The sequence below is a fragment of the Vespula pensylvanica genome, chromosome 11, assembly GCF_014466175.1.
Source record: "Vespula pensylvanica isolate Volc-1 chromosome 11, ASM1446617v1, whole genome shotgun sequence".
NCBI classification, from domain to species: Eukaryota; Metazoa; Arthropoda; class Insecta; order Hymenoptera; family Vespidae; genus Vespula; species Vespula pensylvanica.
The window spans coordinates 4,448,582-4,465,346 of record NC_057695.1 but is presented as its reverse complement, the minus strand read 5'-3'; the positions used below and the strand labels follow the sequence as shown (position 1 = coordinate 4,465,346).

The 16,765-nt window shown below is 35.7% G+C and overlaps 3 protein-coding genes across 10 annotated transcripts; 2 read left to right on the top strand and 1 right to left on the bottom strand.

Moving 5' to 3' along the window:
* Window positions 1–119: 119 nt before the first annotated feature.
* LOC122632904 (midnolin-A-like) lies at window positions 120–8,109 on the top strand. Of its 3 annotated transcripts, XM_043820204.1 has the most exons (6): window positions 121–1,689; window positions 4,723–4,810; window positions 5,456–5,807; window positions 5,904–6,709; window positions 6,990–7,320; window positions 7,423–8,109. In XM_043820204.1, the coding sequence occupies exons 1-6, from the start codon at window positions 1,070–1,072 to the stop codon at window positions 7,686–7,688; spliced, it is 2,463 nt and encodes an 820-aa protein (XP_043676139.1). In that variant the 5' UTR covers window positions 121–1,069; the 3' UTR covers window positions 7,689–8,109. The 3 variants fall into 3 exon arrangements, with proteins under 3 accessions (XP_043676137.1, XP_043676139.1, XP_043676138.1); XM_043820202.1 differs by having other exon boundaries at window positions 120–1,689; window positions 5,456–6,709; XM_043820203.1 differs by having other exon boundaries at window positions 122–1,689; window positions 5,456–6,679.
* A 2,615-nt stretch (window positions 8,110–10,724) lies between these two features.
* LOC122632910 (small glutamine-rich tetratricopeptide repeat-containing protein alpha) lies at window positions 10,725–12,785 on the bottom strand. 4 transcript variants are annotated; one of them, XM_043820215.1, is made up of 4 exons: window positions 12,628–12,785; window positions 11,739–12,082; window positions 11,180–11,653; window positions 10,725–11,103 (listed from the first exon to the last, which is right to left on the bottom strand). In XM_043820215.1, exons 2-4 carry the CDS (start codon window positions 12,056–12,058, stop codon window positions 10,992–10,994), a joined length of 906 nt encoding a protein of 301 aa, XP_043676150.1. In that variant the 5' UTR covers window positions 12,059–12,082; window positions 12,628–12,785; the 3' UTR covers window positions 10,725–10,991. The 4 variants fall into 4 exon arrangements, with proteins under 4 accessions (XP_043676150.1, XP_043676153.1, XP_043676151.1 ...); XM_043820218.1 differs by having other exon boundaries at window positions 11,202–11,653; XM_043820216.1 differs by having other exon boundaries at window positions 12,568–12,733.
* Window positions 12,786–14,261: 1,476 nt separating this feature from the next.
* LOC122632944 lies at window positions 14,262–16,085 on the top strand. Of its 3 annotated transcripts, none has more exons than XM_043820269.1 (3): window positions 14,262–14,427; window positions 14,521–14,685; window positions 15,016–15,548. In XM_043820269.1, exons 2-3 carry the CDS (start codon window positions 14,592–14,594, stop codon window positions 15,492–15,494), a joined length of 573 nt encoding a protein of 190 aa, XP_043676204.1. In that variant the 5' UTR covers window positions 14,262–14,427; window positions 14,521–14,591; the 3' UTR covers window positions 15,495–15,548. The 3 variants fall into 3 exon arrangements, with proteins under 3 accessions (XP_043676204.1, XP_043676206.1, XP_043676205.1); XM_043820271.1 differs by lacking the exon at window positions 15,016–15,548 and adding an exon at window positions 15,555–16,085 and having other exon boundaries at window positions 14,269–14,427; XM_043820270.1 differs by lacking the exons at window positions 14,262–14,427; window positions 14,521–14,685 and adding an exon at window positions 14,693–14,950.
* The last annotated feature ends 680 nt before the right edge of the window (window positions 16,086–16,765 follow it).

Sequence of the window (16,765 nt, the reverse complement as noted above, 5' to 3'; positions counted from 1 at the left end):
CACGTCCGGATATTTCACAGGAGCTCCAGGGTTTCGTTGCTCGGTCGGCAGCAATCGCAGGCAGTTGTAGGCATTTAACGAAGGAGGACGGCTGTTTGGTGACGAGAATGAACACGTGAGGTCGGAGAGAGAGAGAGAGAGAGAGAGAGAGAGAGAGAGATAAGAGCAAATAAAAGTGGGTGAGAGGAAGAAGAGAAGATAGAAGAAGGGGCGGAAGGAGGAAGCGAAGGTAGTTTGAGCGTCTATCACGTATGTTCGTATCATCGTTGTACGTACCGGCGACGAAACGAGGAAGAAAATTAGTTTTCGGTTTAGTGAAACTCTTGGGGACGTCGAAAGATCGCGAAGAAGAACGTGCAACGGTTGATTATTTTCGTAATATCGATCGAGAAACTTTTCACCTTTGCATGCATTCCCGACACCCTTTCTCTTCGTTTTCCTTCGATAATCAGTAGTTCCGTTGACCGATTCGACCGACTACCTTTGTCATCGGAGCTCCCTTAGTGTGTTTCGATTAGATCAGAAAAATAAAAGATTTCGACAAATTCCTGGGAAGAAGAAAAAGAAGAAGGAGAGAGAAAGAGAAAGAGAGAGAGAGAGAGAGAGAGGAGGAGGAGGAGGAGGAGGTGGAGGAGGAAGAGAAAAACGCTTTAGTGGGATCGATAGATCGAGCGTAGGGGCTACAACACTGTGACTCGCGATCGTGGGTGTGGGTGTTGGGTGCGAGTGTGCTTTCCCAGCCGCGTGTGCCTGCTTAGGTGCGTGCGTGTGTGCGTGCGTGAAGAGAAGAGGAGGCGACGCGTGAAGACGACGACGACGACGACGACGACGACGACAACAACGAAGACGAGGACGGCGGCGGCGGCGGCGGCGGCGGTGGCGGCGGCGGTGGCGGCGGCGGCGGCGGCGGCGGCGACAACGAGGAGGACAACCACGACGACGATCAAGACGACTACTACTATTAAAGGTGGGACAAAGCGAACAGTATCGGCTTCGAAAGGAAGAAAAAGGAAGAAAAGCGTACACCTTTTTAGAAGAAGGATCACACGTTCTTGCTCGAGCCGACGGGATGGAAGGTAGTTCTCAGCCACCGCCGTCATCATCGGATATAATGATGGGAAAGGAGAACGAGGAAGAATCAAAGATACGTAGAACCGTCGAAGAGTCTGCTGCTGCTGCCGCTGCCGCCGCTGCTGCAGCTGCCGCCTTGGTGACCTCCTCTTCTGTCTCGTCCTCCTTCTCGTCCTCCACCTCGTCCTCCACCTCTTCTTCCTCTTCCGTCTCGTCTTCGTCGCCATCCTCCGCCTCCTCTACCTCCTCTTCTTCGTCTTCTTGCTCCTCCTCTTCCTCCTCTTCTTCCTCCTCCTCCTCCTCCTCTTCCATATCCTACTGGTCAAATTCACCTGATGCAACGTTACCGAACGAACCGGACTATCGTGGCCGGGCTTCGAGTCTAAGGTCTAATTCTTCTTCCCCGATCCCAACCACATCTCCGTCCCCGCCAGGGTGTGGCTGCGTCGCAGCCGCAGCCGTCGAACCCGACGAGATCACCATCAGCATCACCCCGACGACCGGTGGACAATTTGATCTTACGGTCGATCGTTCTGAAACTATCGAAAATCTTAAGAAGATCATTTCAAAGAGACTCAAGGTCGCTAAAGAACGCATCTGTTTGTTGCACCTCGAGAGGTGAGTACAACTCGAAGAAAATGTTATCAATTTTATTTGTATATTCTTAGAGATATTATTCAATCTGTTTCGGTTCCTATGGAACTATCAAAACGGATTATTTATCGAGCAACGAATTTTATTTAGCGTACGAAGTATCTTCGCGGATGATTTTCACAATGCTAGGAAAGTTAATTTGAAAGTTTTTCCCGCGTAAAGTTATTCCGTTGTTATAAAATAATGAACGAATTCGCGATATTTCTTTTCTCTCTCTCTCTCTCTTTTTTTTCTTGTTCTTTCTTTCTTTTTCTTATCTCTACTCCACGAAAATGATTATTTGGAAGAAAAAACAAAGAAACAATTGTAAAACTTCGAATTACAAAGTATTAATTAATATCTATATATAGTACATTTGTAAGACATGTGTTATCGTTAAAAGATTTTTAACACGTAGCGAAAGAAAAGCAAAGAAAGAAAGAAAGAAAGAAAAGAAAAATATGCAGATAATTTCTTTTTCTCTTTCGTTTAAAATCTAAAAGAACTTCGACCATTTTCGTCCGTTCTTTTTCTTTTTTCTTTCTTTCGAGAAGAATAAAAGAATTTTCTCGGGGAAGGAGGCTAGAACAAAGCTTGAGAAATGTATTTCATATCACGTGTATGTACACGAAATCATTTGAATATAAGAAGAGATCGTTCGACGAAACCGTGTAAAAGAAAGAGACGTTTCACGAAAGAAGGAAAGAAAGAGAAACCGTTGTTGACCCGTACAAGAGAATGCTCGAGCTCGCGGAATAGTCGTCACCGGTGTATGTGGTGCGCTTTCGGACGTGGTGCGGCCACGATCGAGTAGGAGAAATCTCTTTTGAGAGAGCGAGCGAGAGAAAGAGAGAGAAAGAGGTGGAGAAGGAGGAGAAGGAGAAGGGGAAATGAGAGAAAAGGAGGAAAGAAGAGAGACATATAGAGGGAGTACGTGTGCGCGTTTCGTAGGCGTCGTGGGGGCCGTCGCTCTCCATGGATCCTCCTGTGGCGCGTGTATGCACAAGAAAGAAAGAAAGAAAGAAAGATAGATACACTACTACCAAGCGATATAAAGAAAGAGAAAGAGTGATAGGAAGGGAGAGAGGTAGAGAGAAAAACAGACAGAGGAGAGAGAGAAAGAGATAAGACGGCTAGAGATAGAAAGAGACAGAAGTGGTGGTGGTGGTGCAGTAGGTAGAATACCTCGATAAATTGCGTTCTCTAGAGCGAAACGATGACAGCCATCTACGACGTGCGTTCTCGCGCGCGCACGCGGGTGAAGAGGAAGGAAACGAGTGTGTGTGAGAAGGAGAGAGAGAGAGAGACAGCGAGCTCGGTCGCGAGGGCGACCGAGTGGAAGAATTCACGAGAGGGTAGGAGTAAGAGGAAAAAAAACAAGCGGCCGGTCAGAGAACGTAGGACAGAGAGCGGTTATTCCCGTACACGGATCCATCGACGACGATGTTTTTCGTATCTTTCGTCTTCCTCTGTATTCCGTATTCGCCTTGAATTATCTATCTTTTAAATATGGTGTTGGTCGGACGAGATCACAAACGATTCTTCCATAAAATTGATTAAATTGAGACGGTTATAAAGGTTATAGAGACAAAAGTAAGAACAGAAAGAAAAATATTCATCGTGTGTTTTAGGTTAGATTCTTCGGTGAATTTCCATCGTCAATTCGTGCGTGTTGAAAACTATAGAATTGCTTTGATATTTTTGGATAACAGGTTGCGTTCTATTCTTTTTGTTAGTTTCTCTCCTATTGGTCGAGCCAATTTTCAAGGAATGTAGGTACAGGTATAGAGAAACGCCAATCAGAGAACGTTCCTGTAAAACGTGTTGAACAACGTCCAATAGTTAGCAAAGCTCGTTAGCCAATCATTTTTAAGCCTTATGAAAACTCAAATTTGGCGCGAAGAGAAAGAGAGAGGGAGTCGGAGGATACGAGGAAAAGAGAGGATGTATTGAAAACAAACGAAGTAACATCGTACGTGATTTTTTATATACATATGTGCTCGCGCGCGTTCAGGGTCGCACGAGTTTGGTTTTCCCCTTCTTTTTCTCTTTCTCTCTCTCTCTCTCTTTGAGACGCGACTGCGTGCGTGTACGTATACGCGTGTCTTCTCCCCGCCAGCCCTTCGTCGTCTTCTGTGCACGACGACCTCGTGTGCGCATGCGCCTTATGGAGGAACGAGCTTGGACCAACGGGTCTCTCTTCTTGGCCTTTCCCGTCTCTTTTGGTTGTTTCTCGTCGTGGTCTTCGTCTCCGTTTTCGAAGTGTTACAAAGAAATGAAAAAAACAGATCTATTTCGCCTTATCTCTTCTGATTCCATGAAATACTTATTCAGGAATAAGATTTTCGATAAGACTTTTCCAAGATTGCTTACGATCATTTACAAATTATTATAATCATCCTATGAAGAATTTTCTCGATCTTTGAAGATGAAACATGGAAAGAGATGCTGTTAAAAAGTGAAGATATTATTAACGAAATAAAATGAAGCCAAGGTTCAAGTTAAATGTTTTTGAAAATAACAAACGTTTTAAATCAATTACAATTGATTATTTTGACTTCATTTAACGAGTCGATTGATTTATCGTTCATTTGTTGAGATTCATATTATTATTTTTCCTCGCGATATATTTCAATGCTTTTATATATCGATATCATATCGTTTTATGTTTAGGTAAACGCAATACGTACTTTGAGTTACCGATACGTTTGATCGCACGTGTTCTCTCTTCCAAAAGTTTCTTATCATCGGGAACTTTGAGACCATGAAATTATACTCTTTTTCTTATTTTATTATATCGATATGGCATAACTCTTTGTAATTATAAGGGAAAAATTTGTATACTCGAAGATATCATCTCATTGCGTTTATCTAATCCGAGGCTTCGTCTTCTTCCACACGTTTGAATTAACTTCGTATTAATCGTTATATAATTCGTTTGAAAACTCGTACAAATGATTTATAAAGAATACGTATTGGTACAGCAAAGGTTATTCTTTTCTAAAACTTTTGTTATAGACAGCTACGCGATGGAACTCTCGAGGAAAATCGTTTGCAAGATGGAAGTAGGCTCACGTTATTGCCAAGCGTGGAAACAGGATTATTGGTAAGTTTTCTTCCGTGTTTAGATTTGCGAGAATTAACGAAGCTTCTTCTATAATTTATGTGCATACGATATTAGAAATCAGATAGATAACACGAATCGAAAAACGATGATGCAAAAATGTTAATTATTACATTTTCTTGTAATTTTACATCGTTCCTTATCTATATACGAAAGAAATATCTCTCTGAAGAATATTCATTATTTATGTTACTTCAAAGTGATAAAGAAATGGAGGATAAAATAAAATACGGGTTAGAGCGTTTAATATAATTTCTTAAAACGTATATACAAATCAAGTTATACCAAATACGCGATAGCCGTCAACGTGAAAGAAGTCCGTTAGGTGTGCCGAGGGATGACTAGCCGAGCCATCGAGGGTCTCTGAGCTTCGATGCGACGAGGTTTCCTTCCTTCTGCAGGTCTTCTTGTTTTCATCTTGTGCCGTTGCTTAGTTTCATCGATTCGTTCGATCATCTTTCTTCTAATCGATCCTCGTCCTTTCCCCTCTGTTTCGAATGGAACTGTCTTCCTTTTTTATTCCTCCTACGAACCCTGTGAGAATGAAAAATTGAAAGCGGCTAAAATATCGCGGGAAGGCGATGTACGTAAAACGTATGGTAACATCTAAAATCATATTTGTTTTAGGCACAACGTCCAGAGCAAAGCGTGATGCAAGCATTGGAGAGTTTGAACGACTCGCAGGTGAACGACTTCTTGTCTGGAAAGGCACCTCTGAATCTGACGATGCGGTTGGGCGATCACATGATGCTGATTCAACTGCAGTTATCGACGGTGAGAGTGCCTTTACCAGGTAGCAATCAAACGAACAGCAGCGGTACTAGCTTGACCGTCGGCGGAAACAACGGCGGTGGAAACGGGCCGAATCTTTCGACGAATCACGTTTCGCCCTCTCTTCAAAGTAGGCGATCAACGGTGTTGGCGGCACGTTCTACGGCGAGTACTTCGGCGAAACTTCAACGAGGAAGCGCAGCAGCCCGTACGTCCTCCCTCGTAAGCCGTTTGGCATCGGCTTTACATGCTGCGGCGAGCTGCAGCACAAGTTTATCGACAGCGACCAAAACGACAAGTTCAGTCTGTTCCAGTCGCGCTACCACTGCGTTTTCGGCTACCAACTGTTCGAGTATGTGCCAGTCTCGACTCCTCTACCATCATCATCGTTACCACAATCATCATCATCATCATCATCATCATCACCACCACCATCACCGCCATCATTCGAGGTATAAGCCAACTTGTACCTCGTCCTGTACTTCTCCCTCTCCTTCAACGTCCTCTCCTTCTTCTTCTTCCACCTCTTCTTCCTCCTCCTCCTCCTCTTCCTCTTCGCTACCCTCATCTCTCTCCTCACCCTCCGGCATCATCTCCTCTTCTTCAACCACCTGCTCCACTACTACTGCCGCCGCCGCCGCCGCAGCCGCAGCCGCTGCCGCTGCCGCTGCCACTAACGCTGCCACTGCCGCCGCCGCTGCCGCCGCCGCCGCCGCCGCCGCTGCTGCTGCTACTGCTGCTGCTGTTGCTACCACTACTACTACTACTACCTCATCCTCGACCATTTCCATCGACCATTTGCAACAATCTACCTCCATCAATTATACTTGCTCCGAGTCAACCTCCTCGTCGTACGACGCTACGACGCCAGCGAGCAAAAAGCTTTGCACCGCTCATCACGTGCATCAATCGACGCTCGAAACATCGAGGAGAAACGGAGAGGATGGCGGGGATATCACGTCGCAGACTTCTCCTCTACCCTCCCTCATGGACAAAGGTGCCAAGCTCGCCCTAGACACCCGAGCATTAGCCGAGGCATCCCGTAATTTGACGCAGAAACTGAAGCAGCTCTCCTCTGAGGTATTCACCTCGCGGGTCGACCTCGCAGAGGTATACATTATTACCGATGCCAGTTCTCCCTGTGTATACTTATAATATTTATATTTATATGGTATTATATATGGATTATTAAAAGAGCTTCGATTTAACGATCGATCATAGTCTTTATTATAGTTCGTTCAAACTTTATCTTGAATCTTAATTCGAAAAAGCATGCTCTAGAGTATAATACTGTTAATATCTTATACTTAACTTTAATATTTTAATCTTGTCATTTACAAAACAAGAAAACGTCGGGATTAATCGTTACTTTAACTTGTGTTATATGCAGGAAAACGCGAGACACAGGCAAGGAGCGATGATAGAGAGTATGCATCATCATGGGAAAGGTGTATATTCTGGAACCTTCAGCGGGACCATCAATCCAGCGCTTCAAGATCGACATGGTCGTCCCAAACGAGATATTAGTACTATTATTCATATCTTAAACGATTTGTTATGTGCTACACCAGCTGCTACAGCAGGACACTATAGGCATCATCATAGGCATTCGAATAGCCGTCAACAATGTCCTTCTGCATCTAACGGAGTACCAACTTCAGGAACTGGAACTACTGTTGGTGTGGGCTGTCATGATTCAACCACGTCTGGACATTCTTTGGGTATGTGAAATGAGATATTTAAAGAAAAAAGATATTTACACAGATATATATATATACGCTATACACCATATATACCGTGTGATTTTATATTTCATCGTGTAGAAGAATTATCGAAGGAAAACGAAGCTACTAAGGGAAAAATGCGGCGTCTGCGTTTAGTCATGGAACAACGTCGTACCAAAAGAAAAGCTAGACGGGAAGCACGTGCAGCACCGCACTCTGCACAATGGGCTGCTATGACACCCGATCCTATTTCAAATCATGATGCAAGTGCTACAACAGCATCTACTTCGAGCAACTCCAATACGGCTGAATCGCAGAACGAACCGGATCTTCAACCGTGTAGTCCCGAACCAGTTGTTGCTTGAATTTATTATTATTATTATTATTATTATTATCATTATTATTATTATTCTTTAAATTCATCCTATAATATTAGTACTTTTGGTTAAATGAGTATAACGAGCCTCGTTGGATATATCACACTGATTTATTACTGTAGGTGTTGGAGCCCTGATTGATTGTTAATTCGATGCGTCGTGTACATACGTATCTATTAAGTTTTGCAAACGAGTTAAATCGTTATTTCTAAAATACGATTTTTATAAATAACGAGATGACATATTGGATATTGTTACGTAGCTCGCGGATTTAAATGATTATCTATGTTTTTTTTTTTTTTTTCCTTACTTTTTTATATAAGATCGAGAAAACACATCACGATTGATGTATCTTGCAATTTGTTGTTGTTACGTTGGTCTCAAAGCAAATGCAAACAGTTAAATCGTTCGATCTTTCTTTTTCGTTTTTCTCCTTTTTTCTTTTTTTGTTTAGAAATTTAATATATGTTTATTATTATTATTATTATTATTATTATTATTATTATTATTAATATTATTATTATTATTATTATTATTAAATTGTACGAGAGATAAAATTGGGAGTACTCAGGACTCGACTGTAGTTGACAATAATTGTATCTTGCTGATAAGTCAGTGTGAGACCAGTATACATTCGATCTGTCAATAGCACGAGAACGATCGATTTATAAAAAGAAATGTTATAGGATTTTATTGAAAATGAGATGGTATTTCAGCTAGAATGTTTCCGCCGATAGAGAGACTAAACACTTCTTGAACAAAGAGAAAGAAAAAGAAAAGTATATTCGCATCACTTTAATCGTTACTATCAGAGTTACTGCTCCATGATGTGTGTGTGTGTGTGATTATACTTTTACTATTGGCATATAGAGAAGTTTTGTATAACGGAAGAATGAAATTCCCTGCGTAAGTATAAACAGTATACATGCTGAGAGTAACTGTTTCAAAAGCAATATATCGTCAAGACTTCGTTGAAAATAGAAATCTTGAAAAACGAAAGACACTCGTTATAGCGTGAGTTTTTATTATGGGTATTCAAATATTTCAATTTAAAGAAACAACTTCAAAAGCCAATTTGTATTTTCAGAAGACATTTACAAATTGTTTCTATCTTTAATCGCAATAATTTGTACGTAGGATATAAGCACTATTTTAAAGATCACTTTCGTTTATTCTTTCAAATATGTTTTTATTTAATCACAAAAATCATATCAGTGGATTATAATATCATATACGGATGATTAATTTAAATATTTACAGAAACGTCAATAATATAACTATTTCATATAATCTGAAGAGAAAGAAAGAGAGAGAGAGAGAGAGAGAGAGAGAGTCAGTCAGTCCAATCGAGCACTTAAAATGGCATTAAATTACTGTGCATATGTGGTGGTTAGATCGAGCCATTTCTCTATGACACCGAGTCACGCGCGTTATTACTCTTTCTAAGGATCATTCGTGCATTGTATTATTCAATGTATGATTGAAATAATACATGGTCCTATAGTTACAATAAAATGATCCTAAATGCATGGTCCTAATGCTACTTTGTTTAATTTGTTTACGTTTGTTAGGTACTAAATAGTATATCATCTACTGATAGTATATTGTGTTAGATTACTTAGGGAAAAAAAAAAGAAAAGTTATATTATAATTATTACTATTATATTATCATTATTACTACTACTACTACAGTTTTACACAAACTGGCTCAATACTGTAACATAAAATTATTCAACTTTATCGAGTACCAAAATAAACGAAATTGCTTGATAAGTTAAAATAATGTTTAACTATCATGCCTGCTCAAATTTCTAACTCGATCTTATCTAATGTTTTCTAATTAGTTGAATTGTTTAATAATTTTTTGTTTTTTTCCTAACCTGCGGATTACGATGGTAGAAATATATGATATTTAGAATGTTTAGAAATTTTATAAAATATTAAAACGGAAAAAAAAAGACCGCTGCAAGTGTTATGTCGATAATGTAGAAATTTATATCTTGGTTTTAACGTTTGAAATTATACTTTTTTTTTTTTTTTTTTTTTGGAGAAATCAGATTATTTATTTTAACAAATTAATTAATTTCGAGAAAATTTTTTTGGTAATTAATATATTGTTAATTATGGTTTTTTATTTATAATTTTATTTAGTAAATTGAGCTTAATTTTGATCATGTGGTATTATACTGATCTTTGGCACCTCCTATCGGAAATTATGAGAACTAAACGATTCTTTACCAAATAACACGTATTTTTTTTATAAGAATAATTAAAAAGATAGAGTAATATACTTCACAAATAATAGAAAAATTTTAATTTTCTCAACATTTAAATAAACATTTGTAGAATAAATGATTGCAATATTTTAGAAAATGATAACAGCAAATAATGTGACTCAATGTCACGAAACCATGCTTTGGATTAATATATCGTTTACTAGAATTAGACATAATAATTGAAAAATTACACTATTTTGATGTTTAATACCTTAATTACTCGAGACGTTTTTATAGATGTCTTCAAGATGATGTTATGGGAAATATGGAATTTATTTGTCATTATACATGCACGTTATTTAGGTTTCAGATCGTTCTAATATGCAGATTAAATACTTGGGGACAATAAAGAATTTTATCAGGTATCATGTTTTGATATGCTATAGCGGAATTTACGAATACGTACGTAGCTTTTTAAATTTTCTAAATAATTAAATTTTTGATCATTATATTGAAATAACAACACATAGTAATAATAGTAATAATGAAATATAACAGTTAATAGTATTTAGATATAATTTGAAACGATATATAAACGCGTTAACTATAAATACGTTACTGATACAGATTAGAATGACAACATAAGTTTTTTACTATGCAAAAGAATGAAATATTTTTGGATGATTAGAGAATTATAAGATTTTTTCTTATTATAATCAGCCTTTGTAAGTACGTATAGTATTTTACATCCGCTCTGTTAGTGACCTTTAATTTTGCTATTAAAATATTAAGAATTGAATATATAAAGTTTCGTTTCAGAAGACAATATCTTACATTTATTCAACTTCTAAGTTAAAGAGAAAAATTCTTAAGTATTATATATGAGCATAGACATGATTATTAGTATGCATATAAATATTCATTTTAAATAAGACAGTTTTAACTGAATTAAGCAAAGTATTGATATGTACTTTGCAGTTAAAAAAAAGTGACTTCACTGTCTTAGAATTTTTTCACATTAAAATCAATCTCGGTTATTTCAATCTTATGTTGTTGTCTAAAACGTAGTCTTATTTTAATTATGTTGCGGTGGATCAGGATCATTAGGGTTTCCTCCCATTTGTCTTCTTATAGTTTCCATCAATTCTAGATTTTCGCTCTGCATTTCTTGCGCTAATTGTAATCCCCTAAAAAGGAAGAAGTAATAAGATTTAATTAATGACTTCTTCTTGTTACGAATCGATAGGATTAGATTAAATTTACGCTTCTATTAATGCTTCCATACGCCGTTCTCTATGTTCAACGTTCGTCCTTGAGAAGAGGTTACTTATTATATTCTGCATAGCTGGGTCTGATAATATTTGCTGTACCATACTCATTAGAGCAGGATTATTATACATAGCACTTAAATCTGGCAATGATCCTGTTGTTCCACCCAATCCCATGTTACAAACACATTGTCGAGCCAATTTCTCTTCTGCCAGTTGCAAATTGTTTCGATGACTTTCATTATCTGGTTCCATCTCCAAAGCCTTTTGATAACTTTCCTTGGCTTCTTTGTGCCTCTCTAAACTCGAATATGCCAAACCTAAACGTCCATATGCTTTACTATACATAGGATCGATAGATAATGCAGTATGGCAATCTTTAATAGCTTGATGATGATTTCCGAGTTTACTGTAAACTGCAGCTCGATTGCAATAATAAACTGCATTATGTGCGTTCAATTCAATGGCCCTAAAAACAATATTAAATTGTATAATTGAATATATCTGACGTAGTAATAGAATAATCAGTTACATTAATTCATTGATTGACATACTTGGTATAATTGTTAATGGCTTCTTCAAGTTTTTCTGCTTTTACAAGAGCATTACCCTCATTTTTATATCTTTCAGCTTCAGCTTTTGCCTCAGGCGTAGCTTCTGGACCAAGATCTGGCTTAGCATTCTCTACAGCAGCTTTGTAAACTTCATACAAGTTAAATTTTGCAGGTGTATCACTAGCTTGTACGCTATATGCTGTTTCTAAACATTGAATTGCTACTTCAAGACTTTCACGCGAATCTGCTGTAATATCCCCATCCTCCAACTGATGGGTCAGAAACTGAACTATTGCAGCAACTAGTCCTTTGACAGCCATTACTTGTCAAAGAAATGTGTTGATCTATAAAAAAAAGTTAATAATATATAAGATGAATATTTAAAATATAATAATTATCAAATACAATCAAATTAATTAAATGTAGTATCGATTATCGAAGTTTTTCTTTTTATGCAAATTCATCGTCGCGTAATATCGAAGGAATAATGAAGGAATTTTAATTAAATAAGAATCTGGGTAGTGGTGTATGTGCGCGTTGTTATAACTAAGTCGGTTATTTCAAAGATGAAAAATTTTTTTTATCAATTGATATCCGCAAACGAAAACCGTACAATATGATTTTCTATATAATATTATTTAAAAATATTAAAAAGATTCGTGATTAAGTACACAAAATTAATATGGAAAACGAAGAGAAATAAAAAGAAAAAGAAGGGGGGAGAAAGAAAGACACGTACACCGATCTATAATTTTGAACCGTTATTTGAGACGCAGTAGTTCCTCGTAAAAAAACGTTTTTTCTTATAGATAAACTTTTCATTCGTTACCGTTTGATATGGTGTATAGTACCACTGTTTTTTAGTATAGTGTTTAATACAATCCAGTACCTTTAGTGTCAATGGCTTAAAATTTCGTGATGTCTCTGCTTGTGTCCGCTGGTCGAGTCTAACTTAACTTTTTTGTCATAAAGTACCAAAGAGTGGGGGTAGTATCTATAATTTTGGTAATTTACGATTTGTTACATTTCTTTAGAAAATCTGAAGACATGAAATAGATAACGAATCAACAAAAATATTATTTTTATCAAATTGTTTTCTTGATCTTTAGAAGTTAGAATAAAATTCTAAATTTCTATTGGTTAAATTTATTGGACCAATGGATGTGCCAAGATACGAACCAATCAATGCTTCGCAATAAGGATCGATTAATGTATTAGAATATTGACCAATCAATGTTTTGTACTAAAGACCAATCAGTGTCCTGCACTAAGGACCAATCAGTAAAAACTAGCATTAGCTTGCTATTTCATATTCGTCGTATGTTCACGATGTTACTGATCGATGTAATAATAACCGGATGAATAGTGTTTTAATTCCAGAATATTAATGACATATAGCATTGAATAACACATAATGAAGATTAAATATCAGTGACGTAAAAATCTTTTTCAAATACGATTGTGTCACTTATAAGCGATACGTTCTTTCGAATCTTTTTTCATTTCGTCATAGTTGGCTATAGTTATATCCACAATGTTATTAGAGAAAATAATAAATCAAATAACGAAGTTACAATGTATGAAGAGAAACTTTGAAATGATTATTAAATAAATATTTAGAATACTGATCCAGGTAAATCAAATAATTCTTCTCTAAATATAATTACATTTTGAAATATTTCTAGTAAATATCATTATGAATTCATTATAAATATTATAACGAAAAATAAAAATATTAAAATTCGAACGATAATTAAAGTATTATCGTAATTTATGTCGTCGTATTTTTTTTAATAATTAGCCGTCCATGAAACGTAAAGGTCATGTTCGTCGTTTCGACGATAACTGTTATACTTAATATAGTGAAATGTCTAATGCAATAGCTTCGTGCAATATTCATCGTAAAAAAAGAAATGTCAACATATTTTGATAAAATATTATAATAGGCATGATACATCAATTGATAAAAGGATAGATAAAAGACGATATTATATTTCGTAATATATAATTCATTTAAAATATGAGTTAAATCATCGATCTTTTTAGTCTAATGATATTTGCATGTTTAGATAAATTTATTCACATAGATACAATATATACGTTCCTTTTCATTATCAAGAGGAATGAGTCAAATGACTAATGCTTACGAATTTTTTGATTTTGACACTTTCTAACGATATGATGCTAAAGTACTATTAATTCTAATTGTATACAATTTACATATAAATATATGCTTACATGTATATACACACACGTGTATGTATATATATATATAAAATATATTAATATATATGTATATATAAGCTCTTCAAGATACATCGCGATCAATGACGCACGATGAAAAAAAAGAAAAAAAAAAATGGAGGAAAAGAAATAGAGATACGATAAGGTAACATAATAAATGCAATGTTAGGTGACGAAGGAAATTCAATGAATATTCAAGTAGCTATTTTTTTTTTTCTCTATATTTCGACAATTTTTCATGGTTAAGTAGTTATGTGTATTACTTTGACACTTCCTTAGATGCATAATCATACTTTTAAGAATAATTTTTTTAACATTATCGACGATAAGAAATGGCAGCATTTTTAACATAAGAATTAAGCGCACGTGAAAATATCCGCAAATTTCTTCGAACTTGCGTCGAACAAGTATCGTTCCGTTTTCATTGAGTTTTTGGTAACGAATAGTAAGTAATAAGCAAATTTTCCGAACTACATTTTGTGCCCTAAAACGTAACGTTTTTATTTTTTAATTTTTCAATTTTGTAAATTTTTACCAGGCCAATACTTTAGGCACATTTATTTTATAATTTATCTGTGAACGGATAATCGAAGAGCTAAGAATTAAACGATGAAAATTTCAACGTTATTATTCTTGTTCGTGCTGTTCATCTGTGGACTCCATGGTCTATCCGATGCAGCTAGTATTCCAACAGGAAGAACAGGTAGATTTATTTTTTTTTATTTTTTACGAATAATTGATCTATTTTTATCTTTTCGCATACGGCTACTCTCTTTCCTAATATTTATTTCGAAGAAATCATTCGTTATCTCATTCTCTTATCACATTTTCTTCCACGTTTTATTCTAATCAAGCAGATTAAACTTGAAAATAAAATAAAAAAAAAAAGAAAGAGGAAAAAGAAAAAAGAAAGAGAAAAGAGATGGACCGGATGGAATTTGAGTTTAGCACGAGTGCTTTTTCGAAAGGTTTGATACCTGATTAATAAAAAGATCTAAGGATCTAAATTAGTTTTAACAGAAGATTATTTCAGAAGACACGACATCAAGCAACGAAAATATCGTTCCAATGATGAATAATAATGGAACCGATATTATCAATATTCTTCAAGAAATGATAATCAAAACGATCTATTCGTTCGCTCGAGCAATGAAAAATCTACTTGGTGAACTTTTCTCGCCGTTTCTAAATCTCTTAGAAAGAAGCCTAAATACATTGGAAGAGTTGTTGTCCGAAATTGTGCGTACTGTGGCACCAACGTTCAACCAAATCTGCAATTACGTTTGCCATTTTCTGAAGCAACTGCTTGATTATCTTGAAAGCATTTCGAACAATTCGGAACCTATTTCTTCTCTTATACCATTATTACCACCACCACCATCACCATCCTCATCATCATCACCACCACAACTATTATTACCACAATCATCATCACCACCAAAATTATTATCGCTACGATCATCATCATCACCACAACCTTCTCTTTCATTACCGAATATTTATCATGATTAATGAAGATCCGATTCGATTATGATCCCCTTATTATCGGCAAATATCTTAATATGTCCACAGAAATTGGATTCAATGACGTTAACTTACTTTCAAGCATGAGCAATCTTTTCCAATGTAACTTATTGGAATCGGATGAAATACCTTCTGCTGTCCAAATTTCAACGAATCCTATAGGAAGTTTAAGAACAGCCTTTTGTTTTACACTTGAAAGAATTATTGATACTGTAAAGAAGATACGGGATAATAAGTCTTTGCAGTCTATTGAAATAATATTTGATAATATTCTACCGACGTTAAAGGAGCTCCTGGTGAATTTGTCTGACAGTAATATTCTTCCACCATCATCTTCTTATTTGATACGTAATTTGTTAATGTTATACGATGTGAGCCGTTTGATGAGAAGCACTATATAAGATTTTTTAATTATTATTCTTTCTCTCTCTATATATGTGTGTGTGTATGTATATTTCGGCAAAATTATTCACGAAAGATTATTGTACATATAAATTTGATATTGAGAAAGATTGAACACGATTATTGTTTTATACGTTTATATCTTTTTTCTTTTTTGTTTTCTTAATAAATCTTCAGCAAAATTTAATACACATACATACACACACACACATATATATATATGAGTATATTATATAAAGTGTTAATTATACTATTAATTGTACTTTATTACAATTTTACATTAACACAGTTATCTTCGGTCAGAGATTTCTTTTTCTGTCGGCGAAAGTTTAACGTAATTGAGCAAAATTACGAAAGAATTTCGAAAAAAAATATTTTTAATGGTGACTGATAAATAAATGCGGGTTGAAAGTATTCTTGGCGCAATATAAGAAACCTTATAAAGTATATACATATAGTATATATTAAAAGTATCATATTATACTGTACAAGAAGACGTCAGTGATTTAAAAACCAGTCATCAAAATTCTATTAAGATTTTTGTATCTACTATCATAGATTGTATTTTGGATCGTATGCTCCTGTGCAATTTACTAATGAAACTTTCTAAACGAGTTGCTATCCAATATGAGTTTATAGAAAGGTTGTTATGATGAAAATTATATTATAGAATTATGTAAGACATTTTTTTTTCAACAAACTCATTAAGTTAGTTTTGAAAGCGTCATATCTATATACATAGATATAATTTGGAGAAAAAAAATTGTGACGTTTTAGAAAAATATGACTTTACAAAAATGATTTTTTATCACAATATAACGCAGAATGTATATTTATCGTTTAATGTTAACAAAAAA